The 16,988-nt window shown below is 36.3% G+C and overlaps 1 protein-coding gene across 1 annotated transcript in view; it reads right to left on the reverse strand.

The window, feature by feature from the left end:
• The window catches only part of SORCS2 (sortilin related VPS10 domain containing receptor 2), a 527,396-nt gene that overhangs the window by 11,403 nt on the left and 499,005 nt on the right, over positions 1–16,988 (reverse strand). The window contains 6 exon segments of the mRNA XM_058804337.1: positions 1,396–1,495; positions 6,081–6,206; positions 7,819–7,931; positions 9,643–9,766; positions 10,907–11,040; positions 14,898–15,084. Of these exon segments, the coding sequence (XP_058660320.1) occupies positions 1,396–1,495; positions 6,081–6,206; positions 7,819–7,931; positions 9,643–9,766; positions 10,907–11,040; positions 14,898–15,084 (784 nt within the window).

Raw genomic sequence — 16,988 nt, forward strand, 5'->3', positions numbered from 1 at the left:
TTGCAACCTCTTTTTACCCCATCTGGCTTCTTCAGAAAGGCAAAACCACACAATTAGTTGGTGACTTGTTACTGAAGAAAAGAGGATGCATTTAAAAAATAGAAAGCAACAAACAGCAAAACCCAAGATCTTGAAGATTTAATTATTTGGGTACTCAGTGGTGGTTTGGGTTTTTTTCAGGGAATCTAAAGTTATCATAGTAAGTGATCACACACCCTAAGTACTTGCTCTGCAAAAGCAGGGCTGTATTAATTTCACAGATGGAGAAACTAAGACTCTGAACAACAAATGAGTTCATCAAGGTCATGCATTGTTAAAGGCAGAATGAATATGGACTTCTTTCAATCCCTTTTGTGCTGGCAAACAAATGTCAACCCTTTACACCAGACAAGGTACCACAGTGAGACTGTAGCACAGTTCTACATTAGAAACTAGATAAAAGAGCTTTGTTTACTACAGAGAGATGACAGATAAAACATCACACCATAATTTACAAAAATTGATAATGGCTGGCTAAAGCTGTTCTCCCACAACACAAATTAATAAAGGATATATTATGGGAGATAATACACAAACAAAAATCACAGGACATTCTCATAAAAGATTTAAATCAAAGCTGGGCTTTATGGTTAAAACATCCTTTTAACATCTCCCTGTTTAAAATACACACATACTCTCTTCAACCACTTTCCATCAACAGTGAATCCAGGGAGGCAGGAAATGCCAATTCCCCTTGCCCCCACTCCATTTCCATTTGTTTTAAATAGAGAAAAAACACAATTTATCTCAGGACAGGATTAGTAATGTGGAGATCCTACAGCAACCCTCCCATTAGTTGATCAGAAGATCAGAGATACATGGCAGAGATGCAGCAAGCCTTGTTAGACCCATGTAGTCAGAGCAGCAGTTAATGGCTGATATAAAGGCAAAGAAATTCTGCTTTCTTAGCAGCCAGTGCAACTTAAAGTGCTTTTAGATCACCAGATGAGTTTTTGAAGCCTCGTTGGGTCTTCCTCCAGAACACTGTTTTGTACAGTGGAGGTATTTACTTTATGTTGTGGTTACACAGAAAAAGCAAGAAGCACGTGATACAAATCACAAGATATGACAAAATGCAAACATTAAAAAAAAAATTTGGTTGTGACTGTTAATAACAACCAAATGAAAATGTATGTGTACATATATATACACATATATATACATATATACACATATATACAAAAATAAACATTTGTAAAATAATATAGGCATCTATGTTTATTTATATGTAACGAGTACCAAGTAAATATATACATATGTGTTATATGTACACATACATGATTTTCTCCCTAAATTATCAACACTTGAACAGGCATCCAAAAGTAGGTCCATTGATAGCTTTATTTATATATTTACCTGAACCGGAGTCAGCTAAAGTCACTAAGACCCAGTATCCTCCCCTCAGAAAGAAACTGATGTTGTGTGCATTCAGGGCCTGCTTTATAGCTGTTATTCTCTGAAAATACAACAGATAGAATGTCAGATGTCTGTTCCACTTTGAGACATTCAATGTTTTAAAAAGGAAAACCTCTGGTTCACCTTTAAATGGTGAAAGCACTTGTCAATGATGAGCTGAAATCTAAAAGAAATTCAATATTTAAAAATCAAGCAAAACTCCAGAAGACATAAAAGCTGAAAACATCACAATTTTATAGCCAAATCTTTCTTTTTGATTACCCAAGTCTTTACATTTACCCACTATGAGACAGACAGCAAGCAATTTGCAGATGCTATTGGGTTTACCTGGGCCATAACTCACACAATGCATAATCCATATTAAAAGCCCCCATTCTTCTAACCTATCAGAAGAAAACCTGTGATGCCAACTTTGGATTTTTTGCCATGAAAATTAACTACTACTTAATAATGAACTCCATGTCATAATTTACCTTACCTCCTTACCTAGAATGGAATAAATTCCATTTATTGCTAATTTTTAACAATACTCCATAGAAATAGATATATTCATTCATGTGGAAAAAAAAATCAATACTCCTCCCATTTTCCTCCAGTGAATAGAGCAAAGTGAAATATGGTCTCTCATATTTTTATGGAGCAGAACCATTAAATATACCCTCACATCCTAACCCCGGATGACAAATTGTCTGAATTATACTTTCTACTTGCTTGTGTCTTCAACATGGTCAATTTTCTAAAAGATCAAAGCTACTTTTATACTCTATGCCTTATAATTTGGGACACGACTTCCCAGAGGATGCCAAATTAGAAATTTACTTTATATCCATGAAACCTTCACAAGTAACTCCTTTTATGATATTATCAATTATGGTGCTCATCTTTGACAAGCTTTTGAAGTATAATGGATAAAAATCCCTGTGGTCCCTCTCATATTATGGACAGGCACTATACAAAAGTTCAAATATCATCATTCTTTTTGAGGAATATCTAACTTCTGAAGCTATTCCACTGACTTTATTAAATTTTTTTTATGTGGGAATGACTCAACGTAATGGTGAAGTAATCATGGCTTCAGTTATTTCACAAGACAATTACAGCAGACAGCTCCTAAGTATTTATCTTTTTGCCTAAAGCCTGAAAAGAAAATGGATATGAAAACTCCACTTAGGAGTTAGGAGTAACTCCTCCTTAGGATTAGGAGGCTTATAAGTGATGCTGCTATCAATGAATAAAATTTCTTTGTATCAATCCAGGGTCATTCATGAGTTCATGGTGTAAAGTGCCAAAGAGACAGCTACTTTAAGTTAATCTGACTTACATCCAGGAAATGAAATTTCTGAGCTCCATAACTTTTGATTCTTCATATTTTCCTGGCAGGTTCATAAGGAACCCAACATTTGGTGTGGTTTTTGCTTAAGTGATTAAGACTTGTTTGATATTTAACTCCCCACTGCTGGATTTGAACCCAAATCTATAGGAACAACATGTCCCCAGGTCCTCAGGTAAAAAATTTGAATCTCATGTGAATCCAGCCAAAGGTTCTGGCTTACTTATTTCACTGAAAGACTAATGTATTTTTCAGTGCTCATGGGTTTTTTTCCTGTCCCAAGGTATTTTTTGAGCTCCTCTCTAGACTTAAGTGGAAGGTTCATATACCAGCATTTGAATTTTCCATCTTCTTTTTTTATATCCTTTACAATGACAATATTTGAACATGTCAACACAATGGCTCCTGCATTATAAGAATGTAAAAGAATGAAAAATAATGACACTGTTCAAACTCTTACCCACATCTACATCTTGGGTTCTGACTTTCCCTTTTTGCCAAAGCAACTCACTGGGAATTTTCTACTACTGTGAAGTAGTTTGTCTGGATTGAAATCTTCCTCAGAGCCCCTGCCTTCCAGATTATAGTTTAATTATATTTTAATTGACTCTTTCAACTGGACTTATCCCACCTGACATTAGACATGCAGTAGATATGCATAAATTAAGCAACCAAGTCTTCTCTGGAGTCAATAATTAGAAAGGAAAACTTTTGAAATTTCTCTATTCTTGAAAGCAGGTTAAATCACAGTCAGCTTTTATTTCTCTCTGCATATATTTGAAACAAAAAGGGCTCTTGTCAGAGTGGAATAAAATTTCAGAATTTCCAAAGGGCTCCTCCTACTGCACTGACAGCTTACTTACCATCTTTGTTATTGATTGCTACTTTTATCAGTAATGATTCATATTCTACATGACTAACCTAATAAACAGCATCACATCCCAACGCTCCATGTAAAGCACCAATAAAAACTCCAGCAAGCAGCTGTTCCCTGCCTGAGCAAGAAATTATTGCCTTTAATCTTTCTGAAATAATGTAATATTCCCAAATCTAAAAGGTTTTCAGCCAAGAACAAAGAGGTTCTCTTTAAGAAAAGACATTTTATAACTATGCCTAAGTTAAAGGTATCAGGGACACCTCCAAATGTGCAGAAAACATTCTGCATTGCTGGGTTCTCACAAAAGTGTCACAACTCTGACTTTGAGAACTGGCATAAGCAGCGTGACAAAGCACATCTTTTCACTGATTCGTGATAAAAATCTTCAAGATTCTCTTCTAGTAACAGAAGGGAATGTAAGGAATCTTTAAACATATGACAACATGAGTATTTTCCTGCTGACTTACCAGAAGCTATTGCTTCTAAGTTTATTTATATAGGATATATTTTCAGGATATTTCTCAAGTCGCAATTGATTCTGATATAACACATTTTATCAAAATTTTTGCCATTCAAGTCTAAAGCAACACATTTATATGCACATACCAATAGCTAAAACAATGTCTATTAGCAGTAATATAAAACCAGAAATGTAGGCAGCTGTCACAAGAAGACTGACTGTACATCTCTACAGCACTGTACTCTAAGAACAGTCAGTGTTGAGATGTGAGACTGGCGTACCTGACTTATCATCACAGCACAGCAAAGGCTGCTGTAATTGCTCCTGTCTCCCTTGTTCCTGCTCCAGCCATGGGTCTGACCTGGTTCATCCTAACAATGTCAGAAATGTACACAAATTCTCCAGATTATACAACTTCTTTCCCCTTCCCCTGCTCCTCTAGCTCCAGAAAACCTTTGCAAGGTCTCACTGGAGAACTAATTACAAAACTGTGTCCTGCTACACTACTGGGACATCCCTACAGCCTCACTGAATGGCAGCTTTTCCAAATCATTTGCAGCATGGGACTGCTCCTCTTTATGCTTTAAAGTAACTCACATGATGTTTCATACACAAACATGAGCACAACCTTGAGACAGCATTGATTTTAACTGATACTCTTTAAGCTGCCTTGAAGCACAACACTAAAATAGAAATTGAGATTTAAAGGGAGCTAATATGCATAACACTTTGCACTGAAGTAAAATCTTTGTACAACCAAAATAATCTATATCCATTAGTTTCCTTAAATTATTGAACATATCCATTCCCCAATGGCTCAGAATAAGGAATTTCCTATAGAAACTTCACCTTGCTTCCTCAAGAAATGCACATTTTCAAATAATTTTGAAGTGGTAATGTTCCCCTGGCTGAAAGTCTTAGTCCATGAATGTGTCTCTACAAAAGAAACAGCCCACAAAAATTAACTATTTCCTGCAACATAATCAAGAATTCAGACTCCCAGGAATTCTCACTGTGATTACATGGGAGAACAGTAAGGGTGCCTGCCAAAAAAGTAGAAAGCTTTGTGTGCTCACACATTTCAATGATAGACACCTGTTCAAGTACTTGGATAACTTCAACATACTCCTTTGGACCTTCCAAAGTACATCTCATGAACTCCAAACACAACCTATTTGGTTTATGTTAATATGAAGAGCTTTGTCTTGCCTACTGCCCCAGCTCTTCAGAGACCATGACCTTGTCTTAGAAAGCTTTAAAATGCCCTTCAAAGTTAAGGACACCTTACACTGATTCTTTCTAACTGGCAGAACATGAACTGCAAGGTACAGGCACAGAGCTAGGATCTGTTTCTTCTCTATCACAGCAAAAGGACAAATATAATAAATTGTACGTGCCAAACGTACAAGTCTTCTGGTTTTCAATGGGCATGAAGTCTCTAAAAATGGAGGAAACATTGTTTGAAAACAACTAGGGAGAAACTAGTGTCTGATTTTCAATCCTGTCTTCACTAAATTTGTTTTTTACCAATTGAAAATGACATTTTCTTACAAGGGCATAAAGTACTTGCTTGATGCTCTTTACATTATGGGTCAATGACTGGGTTTGATTGGACCTGAAATCTAATTTCCTTCTGTAGACAGTGCAGAGACTCTTTGCTCTACTGGATCTTCACAGAATGACAAGTATCACTGCTGTTTCTGTTTAAAAGACAGACCAATATTAAATATTCTTGAGAAACACACTAATACCAGAAAGTAGATTGTGATTGTCTGGACACTGTCAAACACATCAGACATAGCTGCTGTAGCATTCACATGTATCTTGTCAGATAGGAGTGAGATCTTTACACAGACAGGGATCACCTCTTAATTTCATATAAAGGCAATGAGACTACAGCCACTTAGTGCAAAAGAGGATGAAGGCTGTTCTAAGCAGATGTGCATTGCTCTGGTTACCTTATCACTTGTTATGCTTCTCTTCTTTTTTGGCTGATTTGCTGGTAGTAGCACATGCAAGTCAGCAGCTGTGGGCAGACCAGGTTTCACAACTGTCATGAGTGTTTCTTCAGGTATACTGGTCTCCTGTGAAGACAACAGAGGCACACTTTGTGTTTTATATAAAATACATAAGTAACTCCACATATGGCATATAGAATTCATTATTCAGATTCTTAATATCTAAAGGGAATTCCACTAGAAGCTGAAACATGAACAAAGCCAAACATAAATGTACTGAAATGTGAGTTGCTCTTTGGATACTGGAAGACCTAAGTGCTGTTATCACATTAAAGTAATTCAGTGGCATCAAGAAAAGAAGCAAAATGAGGAGGTTTTCAGGTTTTATAAAAACTGCAATGGGTGAGCACTTCTGAGGCAACATAAAAAAAAAATTAAAAGTGGTTTAGGATCCTTTGTGGGCCATTCAGACACAGTGTAGACTTAGAAGTGAATACTCATTACAGCTAACTTTAGCTTTTGAAGGTGGCTTAGGAAGGTGCTTAATGAACAGAGAGAAGTTCTTCAATGCGAGACTAAGAACACTCAGGTTCAGCTCCTGAAATTGTAATGAATACCTTCATTCCCCTGCTGAAAGTCAAGTACATCTCTTTGTAAAATAGTTTGTGCTAATTTGGCTTTTAGTTCTGAATTTCTCCATGTTTTGTACAATGTAGCCACACAATTCTAGTGACCATACCCTAGGCACTTTCCTTGGCCTTCCTCCAAGACATTCTGAAATTCCATTAAATTGTCCATATACTTTGATAAATGTTTCAGTAATTATTAAAATGCAAGAGTTATTTTATAGGGGAGTAAAATATTTTTTGACTGACACTAGTGGAACTCATTATGGAATGAATTTAAGTTGATAAAAGCAAGAAATTAATGTCATTTGATAAAAATCTCAAAGAAAAAAAAGCAGGAAACTCTATAAAGTCAAGAAATTTAGAACCTGATTTGCACAATTGCAAATCCAGGATGAGTAAAATGATTTAAAATTCAAATATTTTATAAACAATATCAAGCTGTACTTCAGTGCTACTACACTCATGAAAGCAGTGTGTGCACCCTCAATTGCTGGCAGGATGTGTGCCTGAAGAGCTCTCGAGCCCAAAGTTTCCATGAGGTGATCTAATGCCACAGCACTAATTCATAGTTTGTATTTGATTTAACGTACAGGATTCATCTGTTCGAAATCCAGATTTCTTTTGTGAACACGCTCTGAAAAACCACTGCATGAATTGAGTGCCTATATATTATATGTAATTTTCAAAGTTACAGAATAAGCATAGGAAATTCTTTCTTTCTGCTTTTTTTTACACAAAGATGATGTCTTTTATATTACTCATTGCTTAGCTTCTAAATCTATCACACTTAAGCTACTTAACTCTTCCTGCTTTGGAGTCATCAGTGTTTGCTAATATGTCTACCCCTAATCCCAGAGAGCAATATTTAGCATTAATTGCCAATTAGGCTGTGTTAGACCTAAACTGTCTGTGTTACAATATCATCGTCAACATCTTGCACTTAAAAGTGACACTAGGCTCAAACTTGCATGAAATGTGGCTCATGAGGTTCACTTTACTATTTTGCTCTGCCTCCATTTCAAAATACCTTCTAAACGAGAAGGTATTAACTTAACCTTCAAACTTTACAGCTGGTGAGGGAACATTTTATGACCAATCTGAAGGAGCACCTTCGCAAGGAGTCGCGTCACCACCCGCCCGATGTCTTCCCTCCACTCTGGTATGTCAGGGTTGTACATGTCCAGGTCCTTAGAAAACTTCAGAGGAAGAACATGGAAATGATCTATAAAAACAAAAATAAATAGCAAGAAATAAACTAGATTGCAAAAGGGGTTTGATAGAACTAAAAGTCTCTATTTAGCACTTTATGCTGTGCAGCACTGCAGTATCTAGGACCCCTGCTGCTCTCTGTTGTCAGGCATTCCATTTCTTTCTGTATTTTCATCAACACCATCAAAATTGTGCCCAAAGACTAAAGAGAGGAGGAAGAAAAGGAAACAAAGCAGATTCACATACATGCTCTGGGCTCATAATGTTCCAGATAATTTTCCCCTAGCTCAATAAGGGAGTATTGAAAAGAAGTCATTGGTTTCTTTTATTTGAAATTATAATGTACCAATGGATTTTATTCTCACTGAATCATAAGCATGTGGAGGTTTTTCCACTACACATTTCTGTTTTCTGTATAAAATGAATACGTTAGTCCATAAATTAGATACGAAAATAAGAACAGAAATTATATTGCAAAGGCTAACTATTTCCCTCTTTGAAAAAAAATAAAACAAAGGTACAATATTTCTTTGGATATTGTCAAAAATATCTGAAATACTAGAAATGGGATGACCCTCAGAAAGAAGTCTCTAAAATCTTCCCTTTCTCCCTACAGGATCCTTGGATGAAAACCTAGGGAACTTAATGCAAAGCAGGGATAGAGAACCTCTGGAATGCACAAGTCAAACCTGCTTCCCCTCACTATTTCCAACAGAATTTTATTTAAACATGGCTTTCTTTTTCAAAAGTTTCTTTATTTTCTTGATGGCCAGTATTTTCATGCTCTTGATATCAGGATTGGCAAAAGAAGCACTGGAATGATAAAGCCATTGATGTATTCACACTAAGAGAGTTATACTTCTAAAGATTTCTTAAAAAGCTGATGCATTTATAAGCGGCAATATATATATTATATCCATTTATCCTTGAAAATGAGAAGGTTCATAAAAGCTCCATTTAGCAAAAATGGAGGTTTTGCCATTATTTCAAAACAGTAAGTATAATAAAAGCAAAAATAACAGAATCTTCTTCAGACAACAGAGATGTATCACGTCTTGTATTGCATGATAGCTGAAGGCTTTTAGCTCTGCATTAAAATAAAAGCTTTTATACTTATCACAATTCCCACATGTGACAGTACAAATACAAATGTAAATAATTTCCCAGCACTGCATTTTCCACAGTATATTCTGCCTTGTCACTACATAATAAAACACAAAAAAGCCACACCAGGACACATTATGGAACAAGAGCTGAAGGGTTATTTGATAATTACAGCAGAGCTATATTTGATCCAAAATCTCAGATAAACATCAAGGTAACAGTGATATATTGTGATGAAAGGCAATTATTTGACATGGTTTTCAATGCTGAGAGCAAGAGCATTTTTTTTTTTTTTTTTTTTTTTTTTTTTTTTTTTTTTTTCAGAGGTATTTAGACTACTTTACTTATAAATTCTGGGAAACCTTCTAGTCACTGGCCAAAATACAACTCAAATACATATAGCATTTGGGAACCACAGTAACATTTAAAATAAGCAAAGGAAAATGTTTGACTGTTGAGCTTTCTGGAGTTATTTAGTGACTTTTCATGCCTCTAATTTTAACAATTAAATCTGGCATTAGATTTAATTTTACAATAGGTTCACTTGTGGTAGGGCTGGTTTTAGACATCCAGTAAAATTACATATGAAACAAAAAAAGGGAAAAAGACTAATGTCTTACCAAAAACATGGACAACTTTTGAGTCCTGAAGCATAGAGCTCCCACAGGAAACTTGCACTGTAACTCTGACATCACCTGTCTCAGCAAACTTTGTCACCAGAAAATTCTCCAATGTAAGCAGTGGCTTTAAAAAAAAACAAAGAAGAGTTGGAAACAGCATTTCAGCAAGAACCATGAGAACAGTGCTGAAAAAGACTGTTGATAAAATATCACCAAAAAAATTTCACATAAAATTTAAATTTTTCAATATTTTATCAAATCGATCAACTACAATTTTCAATAGAGAATTTTTCTTTCCTTGAAAGGATCTTATACAATCAAGCAGCCAGATGAGGAAAATATTTCTTTTAGAGTAATCAGTCAAGTTTTAGGTTTTCAGTCAGATCCCACTAAAATTAATGGAGTCTGAGTGAGACTCAACAATCTCTACAAGATTATATGAAGCAAATCATTTGCCTCAAAAAATGCAGGGTATGTCAGGGTCAAAAGGATTAATGGTGTCAACTTAGAGCACCAGCCCACAGTCACCTCTAAGGTGGAGCTGAGATACTCTGCTCCCTGACCACATCCTTAAGAATGACAAAACCCTTCACAAGACCCTCAGTACCTCTTCTTGCAATGGCAAAGTCAATAATGATGAACAGATACAGGCTGGGATTAGGGGAGACAGCACATTCACAAGAAGAAAGTTCACTGCACTTATTTGAAGCATTCCTCTGTCACACTTAGTCTGCCTCATAAAGAAAATATCTGTTATTTTAAAAATGACCTTAAAAGAAATTAACCCAGCTATACAATAAATACTCCCCAGCAGAAATACTTGGATATTTAATGCTCTAGGACAAGTATGTAGACTTTGATCCACAAATTAATAACACTAGATTGTTTGAGCGCTCTCAATGTTTTGATATCCTTTAAGATAACACATTTATTTTTGATATGACAGTTATTTTAGACTCACAGAAAACATTTATCTATACAATGAGAAAAACCCAAACAACCTATACATATATTTGTTCAGCACTTCAATTTACATTACTTGTTATTAGCTTGGAAATGCATAAATCTAAGTTTCATCATTCACCAGTTATGATCCCAAATCCATTCCCCTCTAAAAGTTGGGTTTTTTCCACAGGTAATGAAGTATAAGAAAATGTTGTTTCTCCCCCACAAAGCAAACAGTTTAAAATTTGAAAGAAAGGGAAAACCTTTATTGGAAAGAGATTGAAATTATCTCTTGAAATAATCAAAACCATTTGTGTACCTGAAGATTGTTTCCTATCCACCAGTAGAAAACTGTCAAATTAGGGTTCTTAGGCAGGATGATGGCTGTCAGGTTCACCTCCTGGTTTCTCCCAATGACTGGAACCACTTCTAAATTTAAAGCCTGGAGTGGGGCTGAACAAAGTTCCAAAAACATCACTGAACAAGAATCCATCAATTTATTAACACCTCCTTCCCCAAAAGCCTCCCACCTGTTCACCATAAGGTCCTGAATTCATTTTTCCCTCCCTCCTTTCCTTCCTCTTTTACGTCCATATTGAAATCTATGGACATAATTGGAAAGACTTCATTTCAACTACAAAGCATCCCCCAGATGACCCCAAAACCCCTCAAACCATATCTTAAAGCAATAAGACATATCAACAAAATGGGCTTCTCTCATGGCCCATTTGTTTCATTCATGTCCAATTCCAGACACATAAGCAAATACTCCAGTTAAAAACTGGAAAAGGCAATCTCAGCTTTTTTTTTTTCCTTCTTTTTTTAAACTCAGTAACAAAAGATCAAATGAATAGAAATCTAACAAGTCTCAAATTGCTAAGGGATAATCAGAAAACTGAAAAAGAATGCTGCTGACTACTCATTTTCATTATAAAATATCAGCTGTTAGGCTCACATAAAAAATCTCATTAATTCATGCTTTCAAATAGAACTGTACATCAGGGGAGCATTTATTTGCAAATCAAAATAGATAACCTCTGGACTCCAAAATGTGCCTTAGAGTAAGTTTATTCCTTTCTGAACTACTAAAACCATAAATATTACTATTTGTTTAAAAGAAATGCATCATTACAACGGTTTTATCTGCTTGTGTTATGTTTATTAGTGTTGTGCTGTTTCACAGTACAATAACTTAGTTGAAAGAAAATCTTTCCCTCAGAGGTTTCCCAGTATATCTTTATCAGAATGTCTGAAGGTAAAAGCTTTTTAACAGCACAATGTGGTAACTAGAATTTCTTAACTTCTTCGCCTGCACCAAAAACCTGGGATATGAAACCACTGTAGAGCTCAAAACTCATTCCTCACATAGAATGAATACTAACCATCCATTTCTGCTCCATTCTAAATATCTTTTAACTCATTCAAAGGTTCTTCACTTACATTTAATAGTAATTAACACTGGTCTAAAGTATTTCTCTTATTTTGTATCAGGGAGTGAATCATTGCTGGTTCACTTCTAATTTCACTTTGAGTAAACTGACTGAACTTCTGAGAGCAAGTTGTCCAAAGCCCTTTTCCACTTCACTTCACTTGATCTGTGTGGTGCTTCATCTGAATGTAAAGCGCTATTTTACTCTGCATTTTCTCCAATAACTCTCTAACCACCTAGATGAATTCAAAACTGTTGGGTGCTTTAACAAATTATTCCTTCAGTAGCTTCCAGAGGAGTAAAAATGCTTCTCTGGTGATGGTGTCTTGAAGAAAATCCAGAAATGTTAGGAATTTCATTAAATTTGTTCCTCCTAGAAATATATTTTCCTTCTCGAAGGATCTGAGAAACCTTTTAGCTTCTGCCATAAATCTGTGTTTTCACAAAGGAAACTGATTACTTTGAGATATGGTTTTGTTCCTGAAGAAGATTACTTTCTTTTCCAAAATTTTTAGAGGCCAAGTTGCTTGGTACTTGAATGATGACTGTAATTTCAAGGTTGTTCTTTCTATATATTAAAGAGCTGAGAATAATTACTGCAAATCCTTCTGCTTGTCTCTGTTGCACAATTCCATAATGCATTTGAACAAGCTTCATGGCACCCTTAAGTGTGTACAATTAAGACTGAAGTTATATGATTTCTATTTAACTAAGTTAAAATTTCAATAGTTTCCAAAGTTCCACACTATACAGGTCATGGTTCCATGAAAAATAAAATCCATGCAGCATATGTATTAATGGATGTATGCAGTTCTTCTTTAGTTCTTTTTATTCTGAGTTCTTGGGCCTCTACAGTTGCCTACTCACATTTTTGCTAATTCTAACTTCTAATTTCTCTTGCAGTTCATTAGAAAGTTGTAGATTGTTTAATCTGGATCAGAAAGTATGATTTGCACAACAGGCAAAAATTCTTATAATTGTCCTGCATTACAGAGTATCACATAGCAACCTGGCAGAAGTGGAAAGATTTCCTCTACCATTTGCCTCTGAAAAAATTCCCTGGGAATAATGCATCAGTTGAAGACTGCTGACTCCTGAAAGAAGAACTCTGCAGAGACCCCTGCTTTCATGGTATTCCACAGTGAAAAATGTCCCTTAATGGCTATCAGTGTTTCACTAGAACGTAGAAATTGCAGTTTAATTAGTGCCAACTAATTTCCTCAAATCTTGTAATTTACCTAAAAAATTAAACAGAGCTAATCACGTGGAAAGCATTTACTCAAGCAGGCTGTGTAACACACCTCCATTCTGCCAGTCCCTGTGCAGCATCCAGGGGCAGGCTCAGGAAGGGATCACATGCGCCTCAGTGCCCTGCTGTCTCTGCACTTCTGCACCAAAGCCCCCCTAATGCACCACTCATTTACTTGTGTAAAACAATTCTGCTTTCTGCAGTTTTAAAATCTGCTGCATGAAAGAGAATCTACATATTTTAGTTTTACTGTTTATTCTAACATAGGCCATGCTAAAAGCACACTTTGAGAAAGTCTTCTGCTTTCCATCAGGGCTTGCTACTGCTTGTCATTCTCTGAAGGGTTAGAAGTTATTCTTGGAGAGAAGAATGTCACACAGAGTTTTTTCCTTTTCATTGCTTGTACAGATCTACTATTTCTTTGCCTACTCCACTTCTCAGCACCTAGAAGCTTCTCAAATGTAACAGTGAAGCCCTAAGTAATTTATCTGATTCTCTGGAGTTGTCAAATGATTTAAAAAACAAACACAACAAAGAAACAGATAATGAAACTGAGCTGTAAAATTTAATTCAGATTCTTTCTGCTTGATAATAACAGGAGACTGGTCTTCAGCATGAATGTGTTTGGCTTTGTGTGCTACTCAAAGAAGAACTGGAAACTCTGAACTCAAGGACACACTAGCAAAATACAAAAATATCAGCAGTCACTAGACAAGCTGACATAAAGCAGATGGCTCTGTGCATAACCTGGTATATGGCTCCAGTGATTTTCACTGCTTTGGGTTTAGGATGGAAGGCACACCACTGACAACAGAGGGAAACAGACACCTGGAGAATGCAAGATGAGTATCTTTCCCTTTGATGTTACTAGTTTCTGAATTTTTTTGACGCATCTGAAAACAGGCAATAGCTGTCTTGAATCTCAAAGGAAGAGGAGAAATCAGTTCCACTTTTGAGTTTCCTTCTTCATTTCAGTTATGAGATGACTGAGGTACATTAAGCTTGCAATGGTGCATGATATTCCCTGGGCCATGCTATTCTTTATTTTGTATCTGTTTGATTGGGTTTTTTCAGTCTTAATTAAGGAGAGGAAGAGAAGCGCAAGTCAAGTAATACTGCTGGCAAACATGAAGTTATATCCAAGCACCATTTAAAAATCTGTGACAATTAACTACCTAAAATTTAGATTTAGAACCACTGAGATTTTGACTAATTTTTAGAATCATACAAGAACTCATGTTTCCCAATACGTCTGTTAACTTGCTTTACACTGCACCTGGAAGCTCTACAAAGACCTAGCTCAAAGTATTAAATTTTAGCTGCTAAGGCTGACAAGGGGTGTTGAATCAGGAAGATGGATCAAACCTGAAATTTATACTGAGGCATGTTTATTATTTAAAAGATTAATAAACCATCCTTCTGCCAAATCCAAACAAAAACTGATTCTGACCTCCTACTGGATTAGGTTTACAAGCCTCTGCATTAACAACACACAACACTGCAAGACTGCATGAGGATATTGAAAAAATACGGTCTTTCCTAACTATGACTAGCAATTTTCATTCCTCTTTCATAGCTGACACGAGGTCTGTACACAGTGGCCAAAGTAAGAAAACCAAAGAGCAGATTTACAGTTGACTTGGACGAACACCACAGCCTCGTCATGCCCAGCCACATTCTCAGCCTTGACGGAGACGCGGTAAATCCCGGGATTCTCGTAGCGGTGACGGATGGGCTCTCCAGTCCTTGTCAGGTTCACGTATATCGCCTTAAAGCCGTCCCCAAGATCTACCTGGTATTTGGTACTCAATACATCACCCTAAAAGGAAAACACATCCAAGATATCTGCAATGGTCACAACCAAAATAGACAGGACACATGTTTGTAACCTTTTATGGAATCACAACAGCGTTTTCAGCCCCAGCCAGACATCTTCACCCAACTGCGACAGCTGCAGTAAAACCACTACTGCCATGGCAATTACATTAGTGCAACAGAAGCTCTGTGCACTAACAGAGAAAATACCATGTTTAGAGAGCAAGATGCTACCTTAAAATTATATACCCCAGACCACTGGCCAAGTTGTATGGCACAGAAACCATCACTCTTCTCTTAATGCAGCTGGACATTATTTAACATAATGGAGCAGGGCAGCCCCAGGTTCAAAAGTGCTGCTCATGTGATTGTAAGCAACTGAAAATTTAGCAATTTCCTACTCATCACACAAGCTTCTAGCCTTAGCAGTTATAAAGTAAAATTAATTGGCTTAGATGTTCTTCACAGCAGTTTCCAGCCACACCTTCTCACTGTCAACCATGTGGCTTTAAGACCCAAGCTGGGATCTTCACAGAGTTGTAGAGCATTACACTGAGCTACCAGCATGTTAAGAGTTAACATGCTCTAGCACAAAATTTGATGCATGCTTAATAAAGCAGAGTTTGGGAAATGGTTTAAAAGTCCAGTCAAATAATTCTATCATGTCAAATAGCTCATGGAATTTATAATTCATAATACTTCTCTTAAGTGTTCCTTTAAGTGACACTGTGCTCCTAAATTCAGGTGAGACAGAAACCAGCATTGAAAGACAGTAGAGGAAGATTCTCTTAACATTTTATTCTATTAACTTCCCTAGTGTAAAAAATGAGGGCGCTTTCTTCAAAATATCAAGGTATTTTGATTTCCTGACCAGTAAAGACAGAGTATGGAGAGATAGCAAAACAGAGACAAAGGGAAAAGGCAGATAAATCTATAAGGAACTGGGACATCCACCTCCATAAAAAATAGAAGATTGTAATGACATTATTTTTTCATATATTCAGCCAACAAAATTTGGGGAAAATTATGACCATGATGGTGTATTTATTTTTTATTATTATTTCTAATGACAGTTGCAAACTGCCTAAATGTACCAGAAGTCTGCTTCCTTTCCTCTCTGATGTCTTGTATTCCTGCACCTAACAACATGCATTCACAGAAACTAACAAATTAATTTTGTTCACCAGAGAAAGTAATATGTTTTGGTCTGCTGTAGTAGAGCTGATTCTTAAACTCAGTAATTGTTACGAATTCTTATTTGATTTTGTCATACAGATTAAGTCCTAAGCAGTGCTCAGAACATTTGAGTTTAAATATTATTCTTAGCCATAGAGGGCACCAAACTGCTATATTTCTTCTAAGTCTGTCTTCCTCTTTGATGTATGGAGCGAAGACTTCACCAAAAGACACAGCAAGGGATTCTCTTCAAGATCCCTTATTTCTGGAGATTTTTGAATAATTTTAAATGTTTTTCATATTGCCACAGAGATTCATTAAAGCTTCAGTAGGAAGAAAGTCAAACTGCCAATCAAAATCATTAAGAGTCCAAATTGTAACCAAATGCTCTAGGCTTACAATAAACATTTCCAAACAAACTTTAAAAAGAGAAGGCAGCAGGACTTGCCACACAAACTGTTGGGGCACTGCATGCACTGGGACAGAGCCTGTGAAGCATTAAGCAGCCCAGTGTTCTGCACGTAACCTTCTTGATTCTATTACAGAAATAAATCCCAAGTGCTTGATTTCTACAGCACAGGTTTGCCAAAATGTGTGAACTTTCTTCAAGTTCTTGCAAACCAGTGGGGTTAGCCAGGATTACAATACTCTGGTAACCTGAGCAGAGCAGTTATAGCTTAATGCTAAAAAACAAGCAAGAGAAAACAAACTCATGGCAAACAATTCATCCAA

The sequence above is a fragment of the Ammospiza caudacuta genome, chromosome 4 (assembly GCF_027887145.1).
Source record: "Ammospiza caudacuta isolate bAmmCau1 chromosome 4, bAmmCau1.pri, whole genome shotgun sequence".
Taxonomy (NCBI): Eukaryota; Metazoa; Chordata; class Aves; order Passeriformes; family Passerellidae; genus Ammospiza; species Ammospiza caudacuta.